Source organism: Artemia sp. Qi Xiang Cuo, chromosome 12 (assembly GCF_049724085.1).
Source record: "Artemia sp. Qi Xiang Cuo chromosome 12, ASM4972408v1, whole genome shotgun sequence".
NCBI lineage: Eukaryota > Metazoa > Arthropoda > Branchiopoda > Anostraca > Artemiidae > Artemia > Artemia sp. Qi Xiang Cuo.
Window position 1 is genome coordinate 49385196 of NC_142805.1, and position 24315 is coordinate 49409510.

General features: G+C 33.6%; 1 protein-coding gene across 1 annotated transcript; it reads right to left on the reverse strand.

Moving 5' to 3' along the window:
- Positions 1-4344: 4344 nt before the first annotated feature.
- On the reverse strand, positions 4345-24315 carry LOC148946216 (uncharacterized). Its single transcript, XM_089097876.1, has 2 exons — positions 24014-24315; positions 4345-6069 (listed from the first exon to the last, which is right to left on the reverse strand). Exon 2 carries the CDS (start codon positions 6011-6013, stop codon positions 4820-4822), a length of 1194 nt encoding a protein of 397 aa, XP_088954002.1. The 5' UTR covers positions 6014-6069; positions 24014-24315; the 3' UTR covers positions 4345-4819.

Below are 24315 nucleotides of genomic sequence, written 5' to 3' on the forward strand. Positions count from 1 at the left end.
TGGTAGCGGAGGGGTGGTTGCAAAAACTGACATTATCCGTGGGGGCTGAAAGCACTAGCTACCTCTTCTGTTGAATATACTCTTTTTTCAGGACCAGATATGTTCAAAAACTATAAAAAGCAAAAGAAACACAAAGTTTGAAAACTAGAAAAAGCTTTTCTTGAAATTTTCAACTCGATCTCCTAGCGGTGATACAAAATGAGTTAGACTTATTGAAACCATGCATACAATTTTCACAGTTTTAATTGCACCTAATGACTGTATATATAATGATAAATTTTCGCCATGCTTCAGGTACCCGTTATATAGCAATTGCTGTCAAAACTGAAGATTGGAACATAATTATGGGTTGGCTGGGAGCTTGGGACACTTACTATTCAAATAGGCGGATTGGCTAGCCAAATATGCTAGCCTATTGTCCAGCATTGGGTATGAGTTTATATTTATTTATAATTTTCTTTTTGTCACAAATTTCATGTAAATTTAGTCTAATTTATTGTGGCATTTGTTTTTGAAATACTATGGATGAATATATCCTAAGTTAACTTCCAAATGGGAAAATTCAAGTTCGTAAGTAATTTAAATGACATTTATTTATTCCGCATCTAACATGAAAGCTTTGAAACAGAATTTTTATGGCTTCGCAACAATGATCTAACTGGGTAATGTTGCAGAGGATTGTTCGATGTCAGAACAATTTTTGACAATGGAATAAACAAATCTTTAATTATTGTACCTTCATATAATATTGTAGTTTTCTACTTATATAGTATTATATAATATGTTTTGTAGGATTGATATGTGAGTGAACTCTTCTTGTTAATGTAGATGAAAACAACGAAAAGTTTTTCGAAACGTCTTTTATTTCAACTGAACACGAATTATAAGTACTAAAAAAACACAAAAAAGAAAAAAATCACAACCTGTACGGTGACTAAATTTTGAATTAAATTACATTGTGTAACTTAAAGCTCTATATAATACGTCAACTTCCGTAATACGTAATAAAAAAAATCCTCCGATTGAATTTTACTGACAGGACTATACACACAGTAATGGTGCGTTCCAGATTTGACAAAAGTTAGTAAGAGCTACTAAGATCTAACTTTTTCGTTTCAGCTGACGTTGTTGTAATAGATAGAACAACAAAAAAATTGCATCAAATTTATATTTCTAGTACTTTTCACTAAAGATAGTTACAAGGAACTTAAAGTAACTTCTGAAGTCAAAATGAGGTTACCAAACTTTAGATTCTGGAATGCACCTTAAATAACGGAACTGTTGTAAAAGTATTTCTTAAACATTTAAATTAAACGAATATGGTTGTTACTAGGATTCCTAGCCTAACTCTTGACATGTTTATTTATTTGACTTTATTTGATATTAATTTTACAACATTACAAATGAAATTTTGGTTCAAAAATTATATTAATTAATAAGTATCAAATGGCAGAAACTCATCCATCTTCGAGAAACCAGCAGCTTGTACGATAGAAATACTGAACAAAACATGAACTCAGGAAATTCTACGGGGACTGTGACTCAATTACCCCCGCCCTGTGCATGCTGCTGTTGCGTTACTGTTTACGGTTTTTTTTTTAACTTTTTTAACAACCAGTTCTGTGCACTCAGCGGCGTCAATTAGGGGAGGGGGGAAGAGCAGGAAAGCGTGGGTCTTTGGATGTTTTGCCCTCTTGGATTTTTAAAATGCCTTCTTTGTAGGGTTTTCATCGAAAATGATTTTTTGGTATTTATCAAAGATCGAAAAAGCGACGGATGCCTAGATATTTAAAAAAAATCGATGAAAACTTGTTTTGAAAATTTCCCCTAGATATTAAAAAAAAAACTATTTTGCCTCCCTCCCTTAATTTTCATTACTTGACATTACTTCTCTGTTTGAAACTTTTGAAAAATGAACTTTTTGTTCCTGGAAAGCTTATTTACTCTAATTCCGCACAAAAAATTAATTACGAGGCAATATTCATAAATTGCGTCAAACAGTAATTTTAGTGTTGACATCTTCTCTTCCACGACTTTTTTTGAAGTATAGAAAATATACAGCCATACTTTACAAAGACGTTGTTATCCTGTTTTTAAAAAATGCCGTCAAAAGCACCCAATAAAAGTGATATTTTTCAACTTAACACAATATTTGACATTATTTGACTTATTTGACATTATTTGACTTATTTGACTTATTTGACATTATTTGACTTATTTTTCAGCTTAACACATTATTTGACAGGGCAACTAAAATAGCTTAGAGCAACTGAAATTTGACAACTAAATTGCTAATAGCTAATTGTCCTCCCTAGATTTCTTCCTCCATCCCTAGATTTTGAAAAATACTGTTTTTGTTCTTTTTCTTGAGAAAAATGCCCTTCTCCATACTTTCGAAATTGACGTAGATAATTTCGGAGACCACACTGCCTTTCCATGACGATAAAAAAAAAGTTCAAAATAGGGATAAAATCCTTTTTAATAGACAGTGTATGGAAATTCACAAAAATACCAGATATTTCAGTCACATATACAGTGACCGAAATATCTAGTATTTTTGTGAATTTCTATACGCTGTCTATTAAAAAGGATTTTACCCCTATTTTGAAATTTTATTTTATCGTTTAGAAATTGACACCTCTGATTTGGTTATAATTTGACCTCTTTTGAAGCCACGTTGATTAATTCCTTTTTAAGTTTTAACGTCGAAGATAACGACTGAATTTTGAACTTTCGTAATTATATGCTTTAAAAATAAGTATTAATGTCCAAAAATGAGGACAACAAGAGCAAAAACCCTAAGCAGGATATTTCTCAGTTGAAACAATTTTTATTAAAACCAAAACCAACGATGTGTCATCTTTACAACCATTTTTTTGTATATATATATATATATATATATATATATATATATATATATATATATATATATATATATATATATATATATATATATATATATATATATATATATATATATATATATATATATATATATATATATATATATATATATATATATATGTATATATATATATATATATATATATATATATATATATATATATATATATATATATATATATATATATATATATATATATATATATATATATATATATATATATATATATATATATATATATATATATATATATATATATATATATATATATATATATATATATATATATATATATATATATATATATATATATATATATATATATATATATATATATATATATATATATATATATATATATATATATATATATATATATATATATATATATATATATATATATATACATTAACTTAATCAATTTGGGCTCCTAAAGGTTGATATGAAACTTGTAAACCGTTCATCATGTTTCAGAGATGTACTTTCGGATAGCCAAATGATTCTAATAATTTCAAGCAGGCCTAGAAACTAATGGCTTAAAGCCGATTAATGGATACTTTAGAAAGGATATATACACTAAGTACGGTTTAATAATATTAAACACACTTATACTTCTGAATTCAAAAAATATGAGATTTCTTTTAGAATATTCACTCTTAGGCTGCAAATACAAGATTTAAAAACAAAACAGCGCAATTTCTTTCCAAAACGTAAAACCCAATTCGCCTGGAGATTTTTTCCCCTGAAATATTCTTCACTTAAATCAAAAAACCACCAGCATGACATCTCTTTGATTATTTTAGTTTTTTATTATTAACTTAATTAAATCTGATTTCTAGAAAATGGATATTAGACTTGGAAAAATTGTTGACAATGTTCCAGAGATGTGCTCCCGGATAACAGAATGCTCTTAATATTTGCAGAAGGCTAGAAAAAATTTAATTAAGAGCCGATTCCTGCACACTTTAGAAGTAATATAACAAACTCAGTTAGATCTAATAATATTAAATGCAGTTAAACTCCTAAATAAAAAATAAAATTGTGATCTGTTTTAGAATCTTTACTGTTAATAAACACCTTTCTTTTTCCCCTTAATCATGTTATTAAATCTTCTTGAGATCATTAAATACATTAATTGAGGCAAGTTGATACGTTGTTTAAAAGCCAAATAAGATGTTAACAAAATTAGAATTAGAGCTTTCAAAATATCCTAATAAAAGTAGAGCATCAGCGTTGCCAACGCTTTGAAATAAACTGAACCAGTTCTCCGACTAAAACTGTACCACAAGAGACTAATTTGTACCATCTGAATAGCAGATAAAAAATTTGCCGCAACAAGAATAAAATTTTCGATGAAATTAAACTTGCAAGAGATATCTGAGTAAATAAGGAGCAAACAAAACCAATACGTAACGAAATATTTAATTGTACCGAAAAATGTCCCAATGTACCGCATTCTACCAGGACCTCCAAATTGTACCAAAAACGGTACAATTGTACTTTGTTGGCAACACTGTAGAGCATATAATCTTAATATCTGTTTTTGACAAGAAACTGGATTATGATAACTGGAACAAGAACTTAAGACATTTAGATCTGACCCATCAGTATATAGTTTCTCAAATTTTGGGTTGGGTGTGCCCCTCTCTCTCTGGTAGCCTACTGTCTCTGGCTTCATCAACTGGCTTCCTACTCTTCCAGTCCCCCCTCCTATTATCTGTTGATAGTTGTGCCAAATTTATAATTTGCCCGATCATATCTAAATTGTGAGAATTTCTTTCAAAAATATCATGTTAAATTTCAAGCTTTCAAAATCTCCTAATAAAAGTAAAGTATATAATCTTTATTTCTTTTTTGACAAGAAAGGGGATTATCTTTAAGTTCTTACTTGCATGGATTCTAGATACCCTTCAATCAATATTTTTGACAATCTTGATAAGAAAAGCCACGTGTAAAGCCACCCGGTCTAAATCCTAACTGGGGACAACCACTTAAACTATCAGGATTTCCATAAAGATGGCTATAAAGTGGCACTTCCGGTGGCAAAGATCCTTCATTTCCGGAATTACCACTGTAAGATCCAGGGTACCACGCACTGACTTGAGTTTCACTTCTTATCACTGGAGTTTCTTCACTAAATTCGCTACTCTGCGTATCCATTACACAGTCTGAATTTGGTAAGTTTTCTGTTTCCTGCTGCTGAAAGTTTTGATGGAAATGAGACATAGTAGGGCCTAAGCAGCTGTAATTATAAACAGAATGCAACTGAGAATTTGTAACTGGTTGATTATGATTAAGTGTGACTAGGTTATCCACAGAAAAAGGTACCATTGACTCGAGATAGGTTCGAGGTTCACTAGCGGAAGATGATGTCCGAAAATATTCTTCCATTTTTAGATCTTTCTGGGAAGCTTTTATAGCCTTTTCCTTCTTCTGTTTTTCTTTCATACTACAGTCAGGGCCAGTTTTCACTGGCTCTTGTTCAACTTTCACTAAATTTTTAGCACAAGATTGTTGTGATGTTTCGTCAGTAGTTTCTACTTTATCCGTTTCTACATCAAGTAATTTTTTATGGGCCTCGTCTTTATCTTTCCCTGTATCTTTTTTCTTAAATCGTCTCCGTCGGCGTAGATATGAACCATTGTCAAACATATTATAGGAATCGGGGTCCATAGTCCAGTAGGAGCCTTTGCCTGGCTTCTTATCATCACGCGCGACTTTCACAAAACACTCGTTAAGGCTTAAGTTATGTCTTATTGAATTTTGCCATCCTTGCTTATTTTCCCGATAATAGGGAAAGCGGTCCATTATGAACTGATAGATTCCATTTAAAGTAACTTTTTTGTCAGGGGCACTTTGAATAGCCATAGCAATTAAAGCAATATAAGAATATGGTGGCTTCACCATATCCTTCGACGGTGCTGCGGGTGCTCCCCCGTAAGCACCGTAGGGACCATACCGATATTGCTCATAAGCGGCGTAAGGGGATGGAACTCCTGTCATCGACATGGACATCCCGTGTGGGACCATAGTTTGAATCCCAGGACTTGGATATCCGGTTGGATGACCCCTGTAGTAGCTTGACTGGTCACCGAAGATTGAATGCATCTCAGCGGAAATTCAAAACTCGATCTTCATATGAAGCTATTTGATACTTTAACGACCTACAAAAGATAAAATAAATTTTGACAATGAGGGAAATAGTCGTGCGAAACTTTTCTGAGTAAAATAAATAAAATGTACGGTAAGATTTGCTTTAAAATAATTTTTCACAAAAATTACAACTATGGAGGGACACAGCCGGAAGGGATTTATTTCCCTACCATAGATAAATAATATACAAAAATAGGTTTTCAGATTATAAGGGGAGTATGGCTCATAGCTGGGCTTCTCCTGCTGCGACATAAAATAACAGTTTTAGAACAATTACTATTATTGCTATTATTACAAATGGAAGCAGAGCTGAAATCACTATAACGTTTATGAATGAATGCTTTGTACAGCCTTTTTTTGTTAAAAAGATATTTACACATTTTTTACAGCCCTATCATTTTTAGGGGCGGGGCTTTACTCCCCAAAGCAGTATCGAAGAAACAGTTCTGAGCATTAGTTCAGCCAGAAGAATAGGCTTCCTATCAAAGTTTAAAATAATAAAGATCTCTCTTTTCCCTCTTTCTCTCCATTAAGATCCAACTTGTCACAATTTAAGGTTACATGCACTCATTTATGCCCAGGTGCTATTTGAGGATGAGTCTCATGACTCATCATGAGGATGAGCCAGATAGGACGATAGTCTTATGTATTTTCAATGAAAAATGGAAGAAGAATTTTGAAAAAGAATGCTCTAATAAGAAATAAGATCATTTTAGTTTCTTCCGTACACCTTGGCCTCATTCGAACGCTGCTCAAAATGGTTTATACTATTTAGTGCTATATGCTTTTAGTATCATAAACAAAAATTGTGTCTCCGTAAAATAACAATCATTACGTAGGTAGAAAAGTATGGACACCTGTATGAAAAAAAAACTGATGCCCCCTTCTCCTCCTGGAAGAAAGAAAATGTAGGACTAATACAAAGTTTAGTGATGTCCAGGAACAATGTAACATTTTCTCTATAAAAAAAGCTTTCGGTACTTATGTATTATACCGTCAATACTCGAGTTCACGCTGTGTAAAACTCGAGAAAAAGCCGGTTTTATCTGTCTGTCTTAAGAGACAACTAGCTGACACTCAGTGGAAAGTATTATATTTTCATCATGTTTTGGTATTTTTTATTAGGATTAACCTAACTTTACTTCTTGAGTTTGAGTGCTGGTTATATAATGCATAAGTTGGCTACCAAGGTTTCTTCCAAACCTTTGCCCACGATAAAATATTTTGCAGACGCTCCCCTCCTCCCCCTGGTATATTTCTAGCAATACATACAATTCCGAAATATACTTCTATCTGTAAATAATTGTTTTGCTTTTAAAGATTTACAATATAACGGTTCCTTCTTTTTGGCGTTAGTTTGAAAATTCCATCAAGCGGAAGTAAATGGACCTGGCGACATGTCGTAAGGACATTTTAGTGATTCGTAAACTTTTTGTAAACAAATCAGAAAGCTGACAAAAGATATAAAACAGGCGCTTTCGTCATATAAACAAAAGAACAAATAAAGAAAGAAGGCACTAAGAGCACATGAGAGATTTGATTTTAGCACGGATTTTAAGACGAGGATTTCGCCATAAGACTAGAAAATGGCTTTTTGATGTCTTATGAGAGCCTTCAGTCGATGAAAAAAAAAACACAACTAATGAAACGATGACAATTGATTGTCCCATTGTGTACTACCTAGCTTCAGGGGCGTCCCGAAAGGGGGGGGGGAGGGGCGCTTCACCTCCCAACTTTTTTTGTATTCGGAAAAAGAAATTTTGCAGCATCGGTCGAAATTTAGCAAAATTCTTGATTTCTGCATAAAATTCGGCATATATCAGGTAGTGATTCGGTAAAATTTACGAAGGTCGCCCCCCCCCCAATGAAATGAGCCTCGGGACGCTCCTGCCTAGCTTGGTAGGGGAGATTTACGAAAAATAGTAAACATTTCCAGTGATAATTTGGTAACGGGCGTCTCCTAAAGAAAAAATTTTACTTGGGCACTATATGGGCCTTTACAAGGAAACCAGTCACGAAAAACCCGTTTTTGACGGGTTAATTCAAGAGACCGCTATAGAGTAATGCAAAGCATAGTGTGGTTTTCATTGCGTTACGATATTTAAACTGTTGTTTTTTGGGGTTTAGGGGGGTGCCTAGGTTAGGTTAGGTATTTAATATATACTATGCTTTACCCCCCCCCCACTCCCCCATAAGGTGCAAATATGTAGCTTAAATTTGTTTATAAACTATTATATATTCATCCTATTTTATTTTATTTCGTTAGTATTAACCAAACTTGACTTTTTATAAAGACCCATATAATGCACAAGTACCGAAAAAATACACTAACTACAAGAATAAAAAATATCAACATCTAGATTGCTTATTTGTTCGACCTGATATATAAAAAAAACATGTTGATCCGGAGCAAGACAGTTTCTTATGCCCATTTCTAACTATATAATTTATAATTTGAAGAGTCCTCGGGAAACGGTTTTTTGCCACCCGGCTAAATTTGGATATTTTAATGTTTTTCTTCTTTGGTTTGTGCTTTAGTGTGATAAGAGCATTATATGCAACAGCGCCAAAAATTCGGTTGAGATCGGGGATGGAAGATTATCGTTTTCCCCTGAAAACAACTGGGAAAATACATGACCAATAAGGGAAACAGCAAAATTCTCTCCAGCAAAATTTTAGGTTCCCTCAGGGAAATACCAAATAAGTGAATGAAACATTTGTAACTGGAGATTTCAGTACTGTTTCATTAAATGGTCACTTCTAAAAAGTCAAGTTTGGTTAATGCTAATGAAGTAAAATAAAATAGGGTGAATATATAGTAGTTTAGAAACAAATTTGGGCTATATATTTGCACATTATGGGGGGGGGGGTACCTAAACCTAAAAGGTACCTATCCTAGGTACCTTTTCCCCCCCAAAACCCCAAAAAACAACAGTTTAAATATCGTAAACGTAATGAAAATTTCCTCTGCATTCCATTTCTTAATAGCGGTCTCTTTGAAAATAACCAGTCTCTGGCGGGTTTCGTCTGTCATTGCATGACTGGTTTTCCTTGCATAGTACATAAAAGTGACCATCTAATGCACTAGTACCGAGATTTTGTGTGTGACATTTATCATTTATTTTCAGTAAAACCATTATTGAGAGCCTGGTTGTGCAGGTTAACTATCGTCCTTGAATGTAATTAAATAAAAAAACAAGTTTTTTAAACTGAAAGTAAGGAGCGACATTAAAACTTAAAACGAACAGAAATTATTCCGTATATGAAAGGGGCTGTCCCCTCCTCAACGCCTCGGTCTTTACGCTAAAGTTTTTTATTGTTTTAAAAAATAAAGTTGTGAGACAGAGTCAAACTTTAGCGTAAAGAGCGAGGCGTTGAGGAGGGGACAGCCCCTTTCATATACGGAATAATTTCTGTTCGTTTTAAGTTTTAATGTCGCTCCTTAATTTCAGTTTAAAAAACTTGTTTTTTTATTTAATTTCTGATCGTTTTTTAGTTAATGCAGCTTTTATTTGCATAAAAATTTTACTTTTCTTTTGCTAAATGGATGTCTTTACAAATTAACTTACGTAACTAACTTCTATATTCGTATATTTTTCTTCTGGCAAAAAATACAAAGTTGGAGATTTTTGCAGATATGAGCTTGAAACCTATGTAATATTGTTTTCTGATACGCTGAATCTGACGGTGTGATTTTCATTAAAATTCTTTCACTTGTAGGGGATGTTTCCCCCCTCTTTAAAAAATCGAGTAAATTTTCTCAGGCTCGTAGCCTTTGATGAGTAATACTAAACTTAATTAAATTTATATATTTAGGATCAGCATTATAAACACATTCTTTTGATACATTTATTGACATCAAAATTTTGTTTTTAAAATTTTCGATTACTATTGAGCCGTATCGCTTGTTTTTTTATTGTTTTTTTTATTACGTATATGTTATTACTTATATGAAGGGGTTCTCCCCTTAGTCAATACCACGCTCTTTACGTTAAAAGTTAAAACAAATTTTGATTCACAAACCCCTGAATCACAAAGGCCGTTTAATTAGAATAGATAGCTCTTTTGAAAGCACTAAAAAAAACTGTAGCGTAAAGAGCGAGGTATTGACTTGGGGGAGAACCCCCTCACATACGTTATAATTTCTGTTCGTTTTAAGTTCTAATATTCCTTCTTACATTTCAGTTGAAAAAAAATATTTTTTTTTATTTAATTTCTGAATGTTTCTTAAATAATGCTTGGAAATCCGGCGCCCCCTTCATAGAAATGTCCCTTACCCCAAAGAAACATCCTCCACGGAAATATTATCCAGAGTAACCCCCTCCTATAGCCCCCCCCTCCAGAAAAAATCCTTCCTGAAAATGGTTGTATACTTCCCAATAACCAATAAATAATGCTGGCAAGTCCGGCGCCCCCTTCATGGCAATTTCCCTTCCCCCATGAAAACTTCCTTCATGAAAAGATCCTCCAACATAACCACCGACACACCCTTCCCTCCCACTCCCAGAAAAAAAGCTCCTGGAAACTTCTGTATATTTCCCAATAACCAATACTATATGTTAACATTTGGTAAAGTTCATAACTTTTAGCCCTCCTTCTGGGAGCTTCGGGGATTAAGTCATCCTAAAAGACATATTTATCATATTATCAACCATGCTGAACAAAATGGCAATCTCCAAATTTTGATCGAGTGACTTTGGGAAAACAATTATCGTGGGAGGGGGCCTAGATGCTCTCTATTTTTTTGGGTCACTTAAAAAGGGAACTATAACTTTTAATTTCCGTTCAAATTATCCTTCGTACGATTTTATAGTATCACGGGGTCAATAAAATCACCCCTGGGAAAAAAAAACAACAAACAAACACACACACAAACAAACAAATAAACACTCATCCGTTATCTTTATTCTGGCAAAAAATGGAAAATTACACATTTTTGTAGATAGGAGCTTGAAACCTCTACAGTAGGGTTCTCTGATACGCTGAATATGATGGTGTGATTTTCATTAAGGTTCTATAACTTTTAAGGGGTCTTTCCCCCTTTTTTTGAAAATCAGCTAAATTTTCTCAGGCGCGTAACTTTTGATGGGTAGCACTAAACTTGATGAAAGTTATATATTCGAAATCAAAATTGAAATCTGATTCTTTTGATATATCTATTGGTATCAAAAACCCGTTTTCTAGAGTTTCGGTTACCATTGAGCCGGGTCGCTCCTTACTTACAGTTCGTTACCACGAACTGTTTGATCAGTAGATCGAGCTTCGTACCCCACCAACTTCTTTTCAGGTCCGCACTCATTTGAATTGAATTATACGAGATCGCCACCATTTTATAAGATATTTATACTCTTCAACTTTTTTTTTATATTTGTACTATGTTAGAGGACTGTTTCGTAACTGTCAGTACGGAAATTATAAACATGAATTTTCTGATCAGGATTTTAAATAAACAAATTTTTGCTAGTCCGGAATTGATTAGGGACATCAAAATTTCTACCAGTAGAATTTCGACATTTTTTGGGCAAAATTGTTGTTGAAGCCACTTAATAGTAGAAATCACCTCTTGGCTGGGGTGCAATCTCGTTAGTTACTTTAGATGGCACTAGGTATTTCAATTAAGTGTCAATATGTTCCCATATATCACACTGAAGAGGAGAGAATTTTTTTAGTTTTACTTTGATTTTATCTGTAATACAAAAAAAAAGATTAAATGATATTTCAAAGTGAATTTATTGTGATATCTGTTTTCTTATTTTTTAAATATCTTTAATTTAAATCTCGTATTTTCTTTGACTCTTTGGAACCCATGAAGCATATAAAACAAGGTCATTCTAATTTCAGAGTATTAAGAATCTATTTCAGAGAATAGGGTTCAAATAATGTCAAAAAGTAGAATTTTTCGTATAAATTCTTCAAATGTATATTGTTACTCACCTTCATCATAAAATATAACCAAAAAAAGCTAATAGGCTAATATGAAAAAAGCTGAATAATAAAGAATCGCAAGAAGCAAAAATTTTGAAATTCTACTCTTTGGGGTTTCCTAGGTATTACTAATTTTATATTACTTTGGGGTTTACTAGGAGAGAATTTTTTAAGTTTTACTTTGATTTTATCTGCAATACAAAAAAAAAGATTAAATGATATTTCAAAGTGAATTTATTGTGATGTCTGTTTTCTTATTTTTTAAATATCTTTAATTTAAATCTATTTTCTTTGACCCTTTGGAACCCATTAAGCATATAAAACAAGGTCATTCTAATTTCAGGGTATTAAGAATCTATTTCAGAGAATAGGGTTCAAATAATGTCAAAAAGTAGAATTTTTCGTATAAATTCTTCAAATGTATATTATTACTCACCTTCATCATAAAATATAACCAAAAAAAGCTAATAATAAGAAAAAAGCTGAATTTTAAGGAATAGCGAGTAGCAAAAATTTCGAAATTCTACTCCTTGGGGTTTCCTAGGTATTGCACATTTAATGACAAATATATTTAGACGAAAGAATTAAGAAAAATAAAGTTAGTAAATCATTAATGATAAATTAGTAAAAAAAAAACTGTACACTAGCTATAATTGAAAAGGTAAAGCTTAAAATTAGCACAATTATATTTTAAATCTTGTTTATTTGCTCGTATATTCTACTTGTACTGGTAAAATTTAAGAGATGAATCGATGTAAGGAATAAAATACTCCCCAAGAGCTTACTTCTTAACAGGGGTAATTCAATGGAAAAAATTGTTTATATTTCTTTGTAACTTGTCTTATAAGCAATAATAATGAATTACTGAATAATAAGAAACAAGTTACAAAATATCTTGTATTTTCATTCTCACTGCCACCATTAAGGGTTGGGATGGGTGGCTTGCAGTCAAGGATACATTCAAGATTTTCTTTTCTTGGGGGGGGGGGGCTATTTTTGTTAGGGGGAGGGTTCCAGAAAAAACTTAACAAGTAGTATCAATTTTTGTTTCTTTTTTTGTGATTCGGACAAATATTTTGGAAGGGTTCAAACTCAGTACCCCTCCCCTGTATACGACCTTGGCTGTAGCTATTTTATTTATACACCCTTCCCCAATTAATACAAAAACAGAACAAGTGCATAATCGGTAATATGCAAGAAATATATATTAATTTTCTTGCCCAAAAACTTTTAAAATGCCCTCCCCCTTCATGAAAAATAAACCACTGACCGGTCGCTCCTCCTCCATACAGAAAGGTCATTGGGGCCCAATTGTATGTGCAAAAATGTATTTATATTTGCATAAACAATAGAGCTATTTCAGATGTGGCACCTTTTATCAAAGACGGTTTGAACTTTGCCCAAATCTACAACATATGAAATCGACTAATTCAAAAATGATTTGTCATAAACATCAAACGCCTAATTGCTGTAGGATTAGTGTCCAGATGTTTCATCGCCGCATTGAAATTGATGTCTTTCCCTGTTCATCTCCGTATGCATAATTTTTCAACCCCTTTCCAAATGACTTTGAGACGTTTCGGCTGTTTAAGAACTGCCGCTAAACATTGAAGCTCCATTTAGAAATATGACACTGTTGAAAATTTCATATAAACATGTCATATTCCTTTTGAATCTTGGGAAAACTTTTATGACCTAGACATTCGCTAATGTAATTTATCATGAAATGTCGGCTGTTTGTTCCTCCGTATGTTTTATTCCGAGTGAAATAAAAAAAAGCCCTATAGGTGAATTAATTAACATTTTCAGACACTGAGCCTATATCGTCGCAAAAACGTCGCAAAGACGTCATAAAAAAAATGGGCATTCTGCATATATTGTTTTTAAGCTTTTTGCAACGTTAGTTTCTTTCTTCAAGGACCTACATGTTAAAAGGGCACATAAGATAAATGTTGAAATATACCGTTGATACCATGGGATGGAATGATGCTTCCAATTTAGTATACAGTGCTCAAAAATACAGTCTCTGCGCTTGAGGTATGGACCAGGGATGTACCCAAGGGGGATTTGGACCAAGGCTTCGAAATCTTAAACCTCCTTGAATTCCTGGGCTCTTCTTATTCAAACTATCAAATAAATTTTGTGATTTTTTGTTATTGGTCCCCGAAAATATTTTATGTTATTGCTGTGCACGATTTTATGTCGACTTTTTCTCATGAAGGAAGAACTGAAATCACGTTTAACCAGCATGAAAAATCTCCGCTACGCTTGTCAATCATGATATACAGTCGCCGCCACTGAATTGAGATAGAAGGGCTTGATGTCTTCCATGTAAGAGCTGTGAACAAGGTTACCAACTGCTGACGTCCAAAAAGAGGGCAAATCAAGGCCAAAAAGAGTGATTGTTGCTTAAAAAGAGTGCAAGTCAAAAATTTTGCATGCGCACGGTCGCTGCTGCTTGCGCATCACCTCTGGAGGTATAAAATAGTGCATCTTAAACGAAAAGTGTCCAAGTTGGTAATCCTCTTCCTTGGGTTAATTACACTTCTGACGAAATTGTCAACTACTGACGTTCAAAGTGAAGGAAAACTAACACCCAAAAAGAGTGCTTTTCACTCTTCCGCTTCCCCTTAGGGGGTGTTTCTCCTTTTTTCCAAAAGAAGGCAACTTTTCTCAGGCTCGAAACCTTTAATGTGTAAGACTAAACTCAATGAAACTTATATATTTGAAATCAGCATAAAAATTCGATTCTTTTGATATGTATATTGATACAAAAATTATGGTTTTTAGAGTTTCGGTTACTATTGACCCATATCGCTCCTTACTTACAGTTCGTTACTACGAACTGTTTGATCCAGCCATCCATTGGTTTTCTTTCAAATATAAGACTTGAGAGAGCCTTTGACTGCTACAGGGTTGCAATTTTAGCGAGCAATGAACAATATTGCCCGATGCGCCATTTGTATATGAGAGAATTAAAATATTATTCAAATGTTTCGTTTAATTTTTCTTTTTGCAGAGTAAAACTATTAAGGGCTTTTTCAAGTAAGCTTATCTTTACGGAGATTAGGGCCTATAGTTCAAGTCTGAAGACATCTATGCATAATGAGAGAATAACAGGAAAAACTAAAAGATTGGACTGAATTCAATTTCTAAAACTGAAAGATTGAAAATACATAACGAGTATTGTGCCTGTATAACAAACAAAGCGTTCTTCGTAGATACTAAAAGAACAAATACGAACAACACTAAAAATAGTATACCTATAGAAGAGAGAGCAAAGGAATAGAAAATTGAAAACAAATATTTATCTTTATTGATTGTCTGTTTTTCACAAAGTTTTAAAAATTATACCTAAAAAAATATTCTCTTCATGGTTATTACAGCCTTTAGGGATCTGGGCCTAGTCTTACTCCGGCATTTGCGTATATCTGTTTTATATTAGAAGGGCTGATTGATAGTGAGTTTTTGTTTTAGGATAAGATCATCTTTATAGCTAGCAGAAAATAAAAATTACTCAGAAAAAAAGAAAATAATGAATTCAGGACCGCAAACATAAATATAAGCGGCGCTCTTTACACAAGTTTTGCTGATACTGTTCAATGAGTGAGTGAAACTTTTAGGTTGGATAAAAAAAAAAAAAAAAAAATAAATAAAAAGGATGTTAGCCTACCTAAGGAAAATATATATCATTGATAGCAGATTTTTTATTGGCAGTCTCTCAAAGATATCAATGATAATATATGCTTCAGGACTCTTTTATATGACAAAGTAGCACCTATGTCTACTTGGTGGGTTCATAGATAAAGGTTAGAAAGAAAAAAAACAACTTTAAATGATTGAGTTATCTGCTTTGCAGATTAGGTATTTATTGTTTTGTTTTTGTTTTTTTAAGTGATCCCCTTGTTTTGTATGATTTTTTTGTGTTGTGTATATGGCCCTTGGGCTTTCGAAAAAGACTGATCTATCTATCTATCTATCTATTTTGTGCCTAAATACTATCAATCGAAAATTCTGACACAGCCCATCAATGCGGCATTTTTGAAAAGGTTTAGGCCTATGCATGTCGTCTCAGTTTATGATATCATCTAGTCATTCATCTTTATAGCCTCAATCTCTGCGTTCCCAGATAGTATACCCATTAATTTCACAAGATTCCCTTTTTTCTTCATTTTTTTTTCAGCCCGGCTTCCTCCTTCTCAAAATTCTTTAGAGATTTTGTAGAGAATTTTGTAGAGAAATTTTGTAGAGAACGCTTGATGGTATCGAAAGCCAAAATATCTTAAAAATATTGATACTCCTTTTTATTATTTAATTGCCTTTTTATTATATTAAAACTATAAACACACTAATTCAAACTCATTCACTAGCTCATTTCAGTCCAATCGATTACGGCCTGGCCTATTAATCCTTTGATTATACGAGTATAAGGTATCAAACCTCACAGTAGGAAATTATTCCAATTTGTGCTGTTGTTTTCTTGCTTGACAACTTAAAGATTTTTCTTATCTCACCTTCATATTAAATAAAATAAATACTAACTATAAGTTTGAAGGGGAAGACAAAAAATCCCGTTTGTGTGTATCTCTAATATTTTTGTATTCCTATTGTCTACACTGTTGTATTGTTTCTTGTATTGTTTCATATATATATATATATATATATATATATATATATATAAAAAATATATATATATATATATATATATATATATATATATATATATATATATATATATATATATATATATATATATATATATATATATATATATATAACTAAAGGTTTTAAAGAAACTTTAGGTAAAGAGCCAACCGTGTCGATAAACCAAAAATAGAGATAAATAATTTCAATAATGGTGAATATGTCAACATAATCTCATTTTTATACTGATTCTTAACGTTTAAAATTCATTGTTTCTACATTTAGCATCAAAATTTACGAGCATAAGACAACATGCATAATTTTAGAAAATTGTCAAATATTTCTCAAAAAGGTTCTGATATTCACGAAAAATGACACCACGAAAGTCAACATGTTTGGAAACCATATTACAGAGGTTTCAAGCCCCTATCTACGATGTTCAAGGTATCATATTTTTTTTCCGAGAAGACGGCGACGGGTGCGCGCTTATTTGTTTGCTGTTGCTTTTCCGGGGTCATCCTGTCCTCGTATCAAATCACTGGTCGTAAAGCATCGAAAGAGGAGTCGTTCGAACAGAAATTGAAAGTTTCCGCACCTTGGTTAAGCAACAAAAAAAATTGCAAAACAACAAAGGGATATCTTCTGTCATTTTGCGGCACAAAAAAAGAATCTGGCACGAAGTGGGCCAAAATCCTATCGAGATAAAATGTTGAGATAACCAGCCCATTTAGAACTATTGAAAAGCTATTTACTTAGCCTCTAAATTTCGTACACAATCCTGCCGCGTGGAGGCGTTTTTGTCCCTAAACATATGTGAAGTCCATACTAAATGATTGTTTTTATGGGTTGTTTATACAGTAAAACTCTTGGCTATACGATATTACATGCTTTCACACCAGGTCGTAGAGGGAGTAACTCGGGTGATATGTTTATTATGGTAGGGGTCGTCAAAAGCCTAACAAAGTTCTATGCCTATGCCTGAGTTTTCTAATGTTTCGTGGGGGATCAATCAGACCAATATGGAGAGGGACATACTTCCTTAGCCTCGCTTTATTGAAAGAATTTTGGACAACGCGCGGAATGGAGATGATGTGAGGGTAATGGCTCCCCTATTATTCTAAATATCTTAGTGTGAAATAAAAGATTTCATTCATATACTTAGTTTATCTGTACAAAGTTGGAAGTGGTAACAAGTGGGGTCCCCCATTGGGAAATATTTGTCCAAAGTTTGATGTGAGCAGTAGCAAAAGATGATCGGAGGCAAAAAATAATAACAAAAAAAATTGTGTTCTTTTTAATTTTAACATCGTTCTGTACTTTCATTTGAAAACCTTTTCTTAGTGTTTTTTTTTTCTTTTTTTTCTTGCTAGAAAAGACAATCTGTGCCTATTATAAATTTTTTATATATACAGTAAATATTATATCTATATATTTATTATTATCTATAATATCTACAGATAATAAATTTATTATGGTACCTACGCATTATATGGGCCTTTACAAGGAAATCAGTCAGGAAAAACCCGCCAGAAGGGTTAATTCAAGAAACCGCTATAGAGTAATGCAATGCAGAGCGTGGTTTTCATTGCATTTACGATATTTAAACTGTTGTTTTTTGGGGTTTAGGGGGGAAGGTACCTAGGTTAGGTTAAGCTATGTATTTAATATATGCTATGCTTTACCCCCCACCCACCCCCCTAATATGCAAATATATAGGCCAAATTTGTTTACGAACTATTATATATTAATCGTATTTTATTTTATTTAATTAGAATTAACAAAACTTGACTTTTTAGAAGGGCCCATATAATGCGTAAGTACCTTTATTATTTACCCTTTAGCCTACTACATGTAAAGTAACCTTCTTAATATCTTCAATACATGGATTAATTTTAATATCTATCTTTTTTGAGGCTACGATTTGGAAGGCTTAACATTTTAGCTAATTTAGCTAAGAGTTTAGCTTATTTGGTTTTTGAGATAGTTAAAATACAATTTTTTAATCTTCGAACCATGATTTGACTCAATTTACGAAAAAAAATCATTAGGGAGAAAGAATTCCACAAAAACAGTTGAATATGTAATTTTTTTTTACACAAAGAAAAATTATACGCGAAATAACAATTTTTTTTTTTTTTTTTTTTTTTTTTGTGGGAAGAAAAAAATTTGCGCGAAAGAACTTAAAAATTATTTTTGATCTTAATACTAGATATGTTAACAGCTACTATAAATCTTTTCTAGCAAAGATTTAACGCATTCAATAAAAAAATTAACATATCTTATTGCAAATAGATTTAGTGTTTGGATTGTATTGGGATCAATCGCATTTGGTAAAAGTAAAGGCGCAAACTGTGGGCAGCCATTTTGAAGTTGAGGAACAGAGTGGTTTCAATATATAAAACACAATTAGTGCAGCATGGACAATGTTTGTACAGTTTTCGTACATGATTTCTATTGCTCTGTAAAAATTGTTTTGAAAACTCAATTAAAAAACGAACACTGGCTGGGGACTTAAGGGCATATACCTTCCACCCCCTCTTAAACACGTGGATATTTTTGCAATTTGTCTTATACTTTCTTATATTTCCCATGTAATTCGTCTGTTTTGACAGTTTTCAAAGTTTTGCCGCTCCCCCTGCAACGAAGCCTTGTTACATGGGTTGACTCAGCAACAGTAAGCAGGGACTTGATTCATTCGTCTTTATCCTGTTGATTTCTAAACCGACAGTTGAATCATATTGAGAAATCAGATTTCTCTTAAGAGGTATTTGGGCTATTCTGTCATTGTGCGAATTAATACACACTGGCCAATTTGGGATACACTGGCTACACTGGATACACTGGATTTATATAAACTGGCTAATACACTGGCTTATATCCACTGGCTAAAACAAAGTCCAAATTTCAGGTCTAGGCTAGTCTTTAAAGATTTCCAGTCCGGCTGTCCATGATTAAGAAAAAATCCAACCCACTATGTTGATATTTTTAAGCCAAGAATATATGTATAAAGTTTTATATTAATTTTCGGCAGATATTGCTGTATGTAAAGGAATAACTTTTGTTCCAATCGGTTTCAATCGAGATTATGAACTTAAATCGGAAGGGTTTTCTCAATTGCATTTGAAAGCAGCCTATACGCACAGCTACGGTACGGCCAGGGGCGTCATGTATGGAGGAAAGGGTGGGGAAGAGACCCCTAATGTTATCATCCAGTCGGTAAAAAAATTGAATCGGTAAAGTAGTGGAGCGAAGCACAATTTTATTGGATCTAACTTTCTTTTTATTAGGGTAAATGGGCTGATGGGCTGTTTTTTTAGGCAATTCCGATAATGGACTGTAAAATCGATAACAGAAGATCAGTCTCAGTAGGTAAAACATAAAATGAAGTAATTTTAATTGCAATATCACCCAAGTCAGTCGGCAAGAAGGACAAGCCAGTCGGTAAATTCCATTCCCCCCACCGGCGGATTCAGGGGGACCCTGGGCCCCCGAGATTTTTCTTGCACTCTCATTCCGTGCTTTTTTTTTGTTTTCCATTTTTTTTATAAATAAACTTGTCAATTTGGTCAATTATTGGCGCCCTTGTTACATTCCCTCCCCTCCGACATTTTGCTCTAGATCCTTCTTTGCCCTCCCCCCACAAAAAAACTTTTTGGCTAGTGACACTACTGGATACAGGTATGCATGAATTCGAGTGGAAAGCAAAACATTTTGTGTTAGGTACCAAATATTGAAATTTACGCCTGCTTGGGACATCATAATCAAAAATGATGTTTTTTTTACTCTGTTCCAGAATTCAGAGATCAGTAAAATGATTTCCAAGCTTTTGAAACTGTGACACAAGAAGAGTGCCCACAGGTTGAGACAATTTTTCATTTATCGTTTAGCTTTGATAAAAGCTTGCATTCAAAAGATGACTAAAAAAAGGTCCTATTTGGAGTGCGTCTGTGGAGTGCTAATGGGGTCCTAATGTGGAGACATCGACGTCTCCTCATTTCAGAGGTTGAGATTGGAAGCTGTTTTCGAGTTAATATCAAGCAAAATAAGAAAGGTCAGATGGAAAACCATCGTAATCTGTCGGCACTAAAGTTTATTATTATCATATTTGAGATGGATCGCAGGTCTTATGAACATCCAAGACCACGAGTCAAGGATTTAATATTTAAATTCGATATTTTTTCAATATTCAAATTAAATATTCAATATTTTTCCTTTTCTCTATTTCGACTATGTCATAGGGGTATTTACAGAGGAATGCATATTCAAACAAAGAGTTTTTTGGGGGGTTGAAAAAGCTGTGTTGAAGGCATGTGGACCGAAAAAATTATGCGTAAACATTTTTTTTTAATTTTTCAGAAGAGCAACAAAAAATTTACTAAATTGAATGGGGGAGCTGGAGTTGGGGTTGATCTTTCTTCACAAACAGCTTTAAATTAACCATTTAGGGACTCTCAGCCTTTTCAGTTTTTATGACCTTTATCTGTTTTTATAAAGGCTTTTACTATATCCGTTTCACAAGTTTTTCGGCTGAGCCACACTATATTCACATCTATCGATAAAAAAAAAAACAAGGATTGTCCCAAATTCTTTGGCTATTAGGAATCAGCTACTGCAAAGGAGGGGTGCTGGGTCTTGGTGTAGGTAGGCGTATGTAGTGGCAGATCCAGGGGGTGAGGGGGGCGCGCGCCTCCCCTGGCTTAGTTTAAAGTATTGTAATTTACTTAATTATCGCAAGTTTGCGTTAATTAAACTTGTTCCTAACGCAAGTTTATCGCATCAACCTATTTTGCGCCCCCCTAGAAAATCCTGGATCCGCCCCTGGAGGGATGTCTAAAAGAGTACATTTGAATGCCCAAATAGTCTAACTCTCCATGAGCCTCCAGATAAATAAAGAAGTAGGGTACGAGAGGAGGAGTAGGGAACTAATCTCTTATCTTCCTTCATTTATACTTAGCCTAAATAAGGGTACTGCGTAGTGATACCCCCCTTCTTGTTGCACAAAATGTCTCTGAGATTTATTTTACACCTTCATTTCACTAAACTGATTTGCTTCATAAATAAGGGTACTGCGTGGTGATACCCCCTTCTTATTACAGATCTGAGACTTATTTTACACCTTCATTTCACTAAACTGATTTGCTTCATAATTCGTAAAATTATGTATAGGGATGTATCAGTGCCCGCCAGCTATTATGCGTCATTTGATAGGTGAGGAGAGGAGGAGGGGATCAGATGCCCCCTGAATGAGTGCACTTTAATACGCAAATGCCCTAAGTCATTGAGCCTTCACACACATATAGAATGAGTATTGGGGAGGGGGTGGAAACTAATATATAACTCCTCTGGATCCTTAGGAGTATTTCGATAGTTTATATCCCCAGGAATATACGCCTTTATTATTAGTGCTAGGGGAGGTGGTAACAGTGTCCCTCCCATTTCGGAACTATTTTCTACGTAGCATAAAATATCAAATTCACATGCCTACGGGTACAGAAGTGGAAAAAGGTGAGGCGGGATATCATGAGCCTTGTCAGAAAATTCACTGGGGGGTTGGTGGTGGAAAGTGCTACCGGGAGCTTTATTTTTAATGATTATAAGTAAAAATATTCCCTTTTTCTTATTTATAAACAATGTTTCGGTGTATTTAATCATATATATTCAATGCACTTAAACATGATATAACTCTATTGTAGAGGCCGAGATGACTTCAGCGGCATAAAAGATCAAAATGTAAACAGAAATCCAACCCATAGGCTATGAACAATTGCACCCCTCTCCGTACACTCAAAATAGTGAAGTAAAAATATTATTAAGGACTTCAACAAACTGCTTTTCATAAAAAATTTTGACCAAAAATTCAAATTTTGTCTAAAATGTTAGTTGCAATCGAATATTTAATTCATGATCCGAAAAACTGAAAAAGTGGGGTGCTACCTATCAATTTACAACTATTGTTATATACAATTTAACAGCAAGAAATCAGAGCTTTATGGGACTGGTACCCGAAATAGACCATTGTTAAGTCTGGGCAAGATTTCAAAAAAACTAGAGGCTAAAGTTAAAAAAAAAGTTTTTTCAACTACAACTAGGAGCAATATTAAAACTTAAAACGAACAAAATTATTCCATATATGAGGGGGCTGCCCCTCCTTAATTCCTTACTCTTTATGTTAAAGTTTAATTCTTGTCCTTTAAGCGAGTGCTGGAACGCAAGGGTCGTTGAATTGGAATAAAAAGTTTTTTTAAAGCACTAAAAAAACTGCCGGGTAACGATCGATGAGTTGAGGTTGCAGTTCCCCTCATATAGGCCTGACTCCTTAATTTTAGTTAAAAAACTTTTTCTTTTTTTGTTTTAGTTTAGTCGCATCTAAGGTGTCATGCCTTTAGACACAACGCCCTCAATCATTTTCCGCCTTCACCATAAAAGTCAAATAATTTAGCTTTGATCGTAAGAGATAACATGTGCTAAAATTTTGTAAAATGGCAGTATTTTTGTGCTACGATTATGAATTTCAGATTAAGGAATCAAGCTAAGGAATCAAACTCTGCCAGAATTTCATTTGTTTAAGTCCGATAAGCATACAACAGTTAAATCAATTGCTTAACCTGACACGGAAACGTTTTTCTTTTTTTTATCACACTATCGATTCGTGAGGTAAAACTAAAGCTTGCAACTTAGAAAACATTAAGCATATTAGGTGGGATTTTTTTCTAAGCTTCCAGCTGGCTTGGATGCGGCAAAACAACCTCCAAATAAAATGGTATGGACTTTAAAGTCCCTACCGGCTGTGCTGATCTCCGTTTCGTGGCCCTTCAGCCAGGAAGTGCAATAATTCTGTTATTTCATCATTCTCCAAATACATTCTGGGTACTGCTCTATTAGCTAGGCAACACGCGAGACAGCCACTCGAGAAAAGCAAAGATCGAATAGGCATTACCCGGTAATTCCTATGAGACGCTGAATGAACAAGGGATTTTTCACTCCGGGAACTATATTTAAACTTATGTTTTTCGGAGTTAGGGGGGAAAAAAGTACCTAGGCTAGGCTAGGTTACGTATTTAATATATGTTACGCTTTACCCTCCACCCCGCTAATGCACAAATAAATAGCCGAAATTTGTTTCTGAACTATAATATTTTCCTCGTATTTTGTTTTATTTCATTAGCATTAACCAAACTTCACTTCTCGCGTGGGTTGCAGCTAATAGAACAGTACCACGTTCTGTAACTAAACCCATTTAATCTTTCATTTCAGAGTTAGTTAATTAGCCTAAGAAAACAACCATAGAATTTGCCTATTTAAGTTATACGACCGTTTATTTGACTAGGAATGACTCGTTGGGATAAAGTTAAAAGACCTTCTAGAAACGTCAACAAACAAAATTACCTTGCTTGTTTTGAAAAGTCTTTTAAGTTATTCTTCGTTTCTTAATCGACGTCGAGACAATCCAGCAAGTTCACTCTTTTCTCAACAGTTCCGAAGTCTTCGATAAACACAAGAAAGTTTATTGAAACAACAAAACCGAGTCTACAAAAGCAAACTGGTTTAAGTTAGCAAAGCACATTAAGTCACAGGGGTAAACTTTCGGTTTGAGATTGTAGCCTTAGAAAAACAATCCGAGATTCTTTTAAATGAGAAAGAATATAAGAAACTATCACTAATGAAAACACGAAATGATTAAAAATCAA

Bases quoted from the DNA above. Each gene is read 5' to 3' on its own strand.
- LOC148946216 (XM_089097876.1), bottom strand. From the start codon at position 6,013: ATGCATTCAATCTTCGGTGACCAGTCAAGCTACTACAGGGGTCATCCA.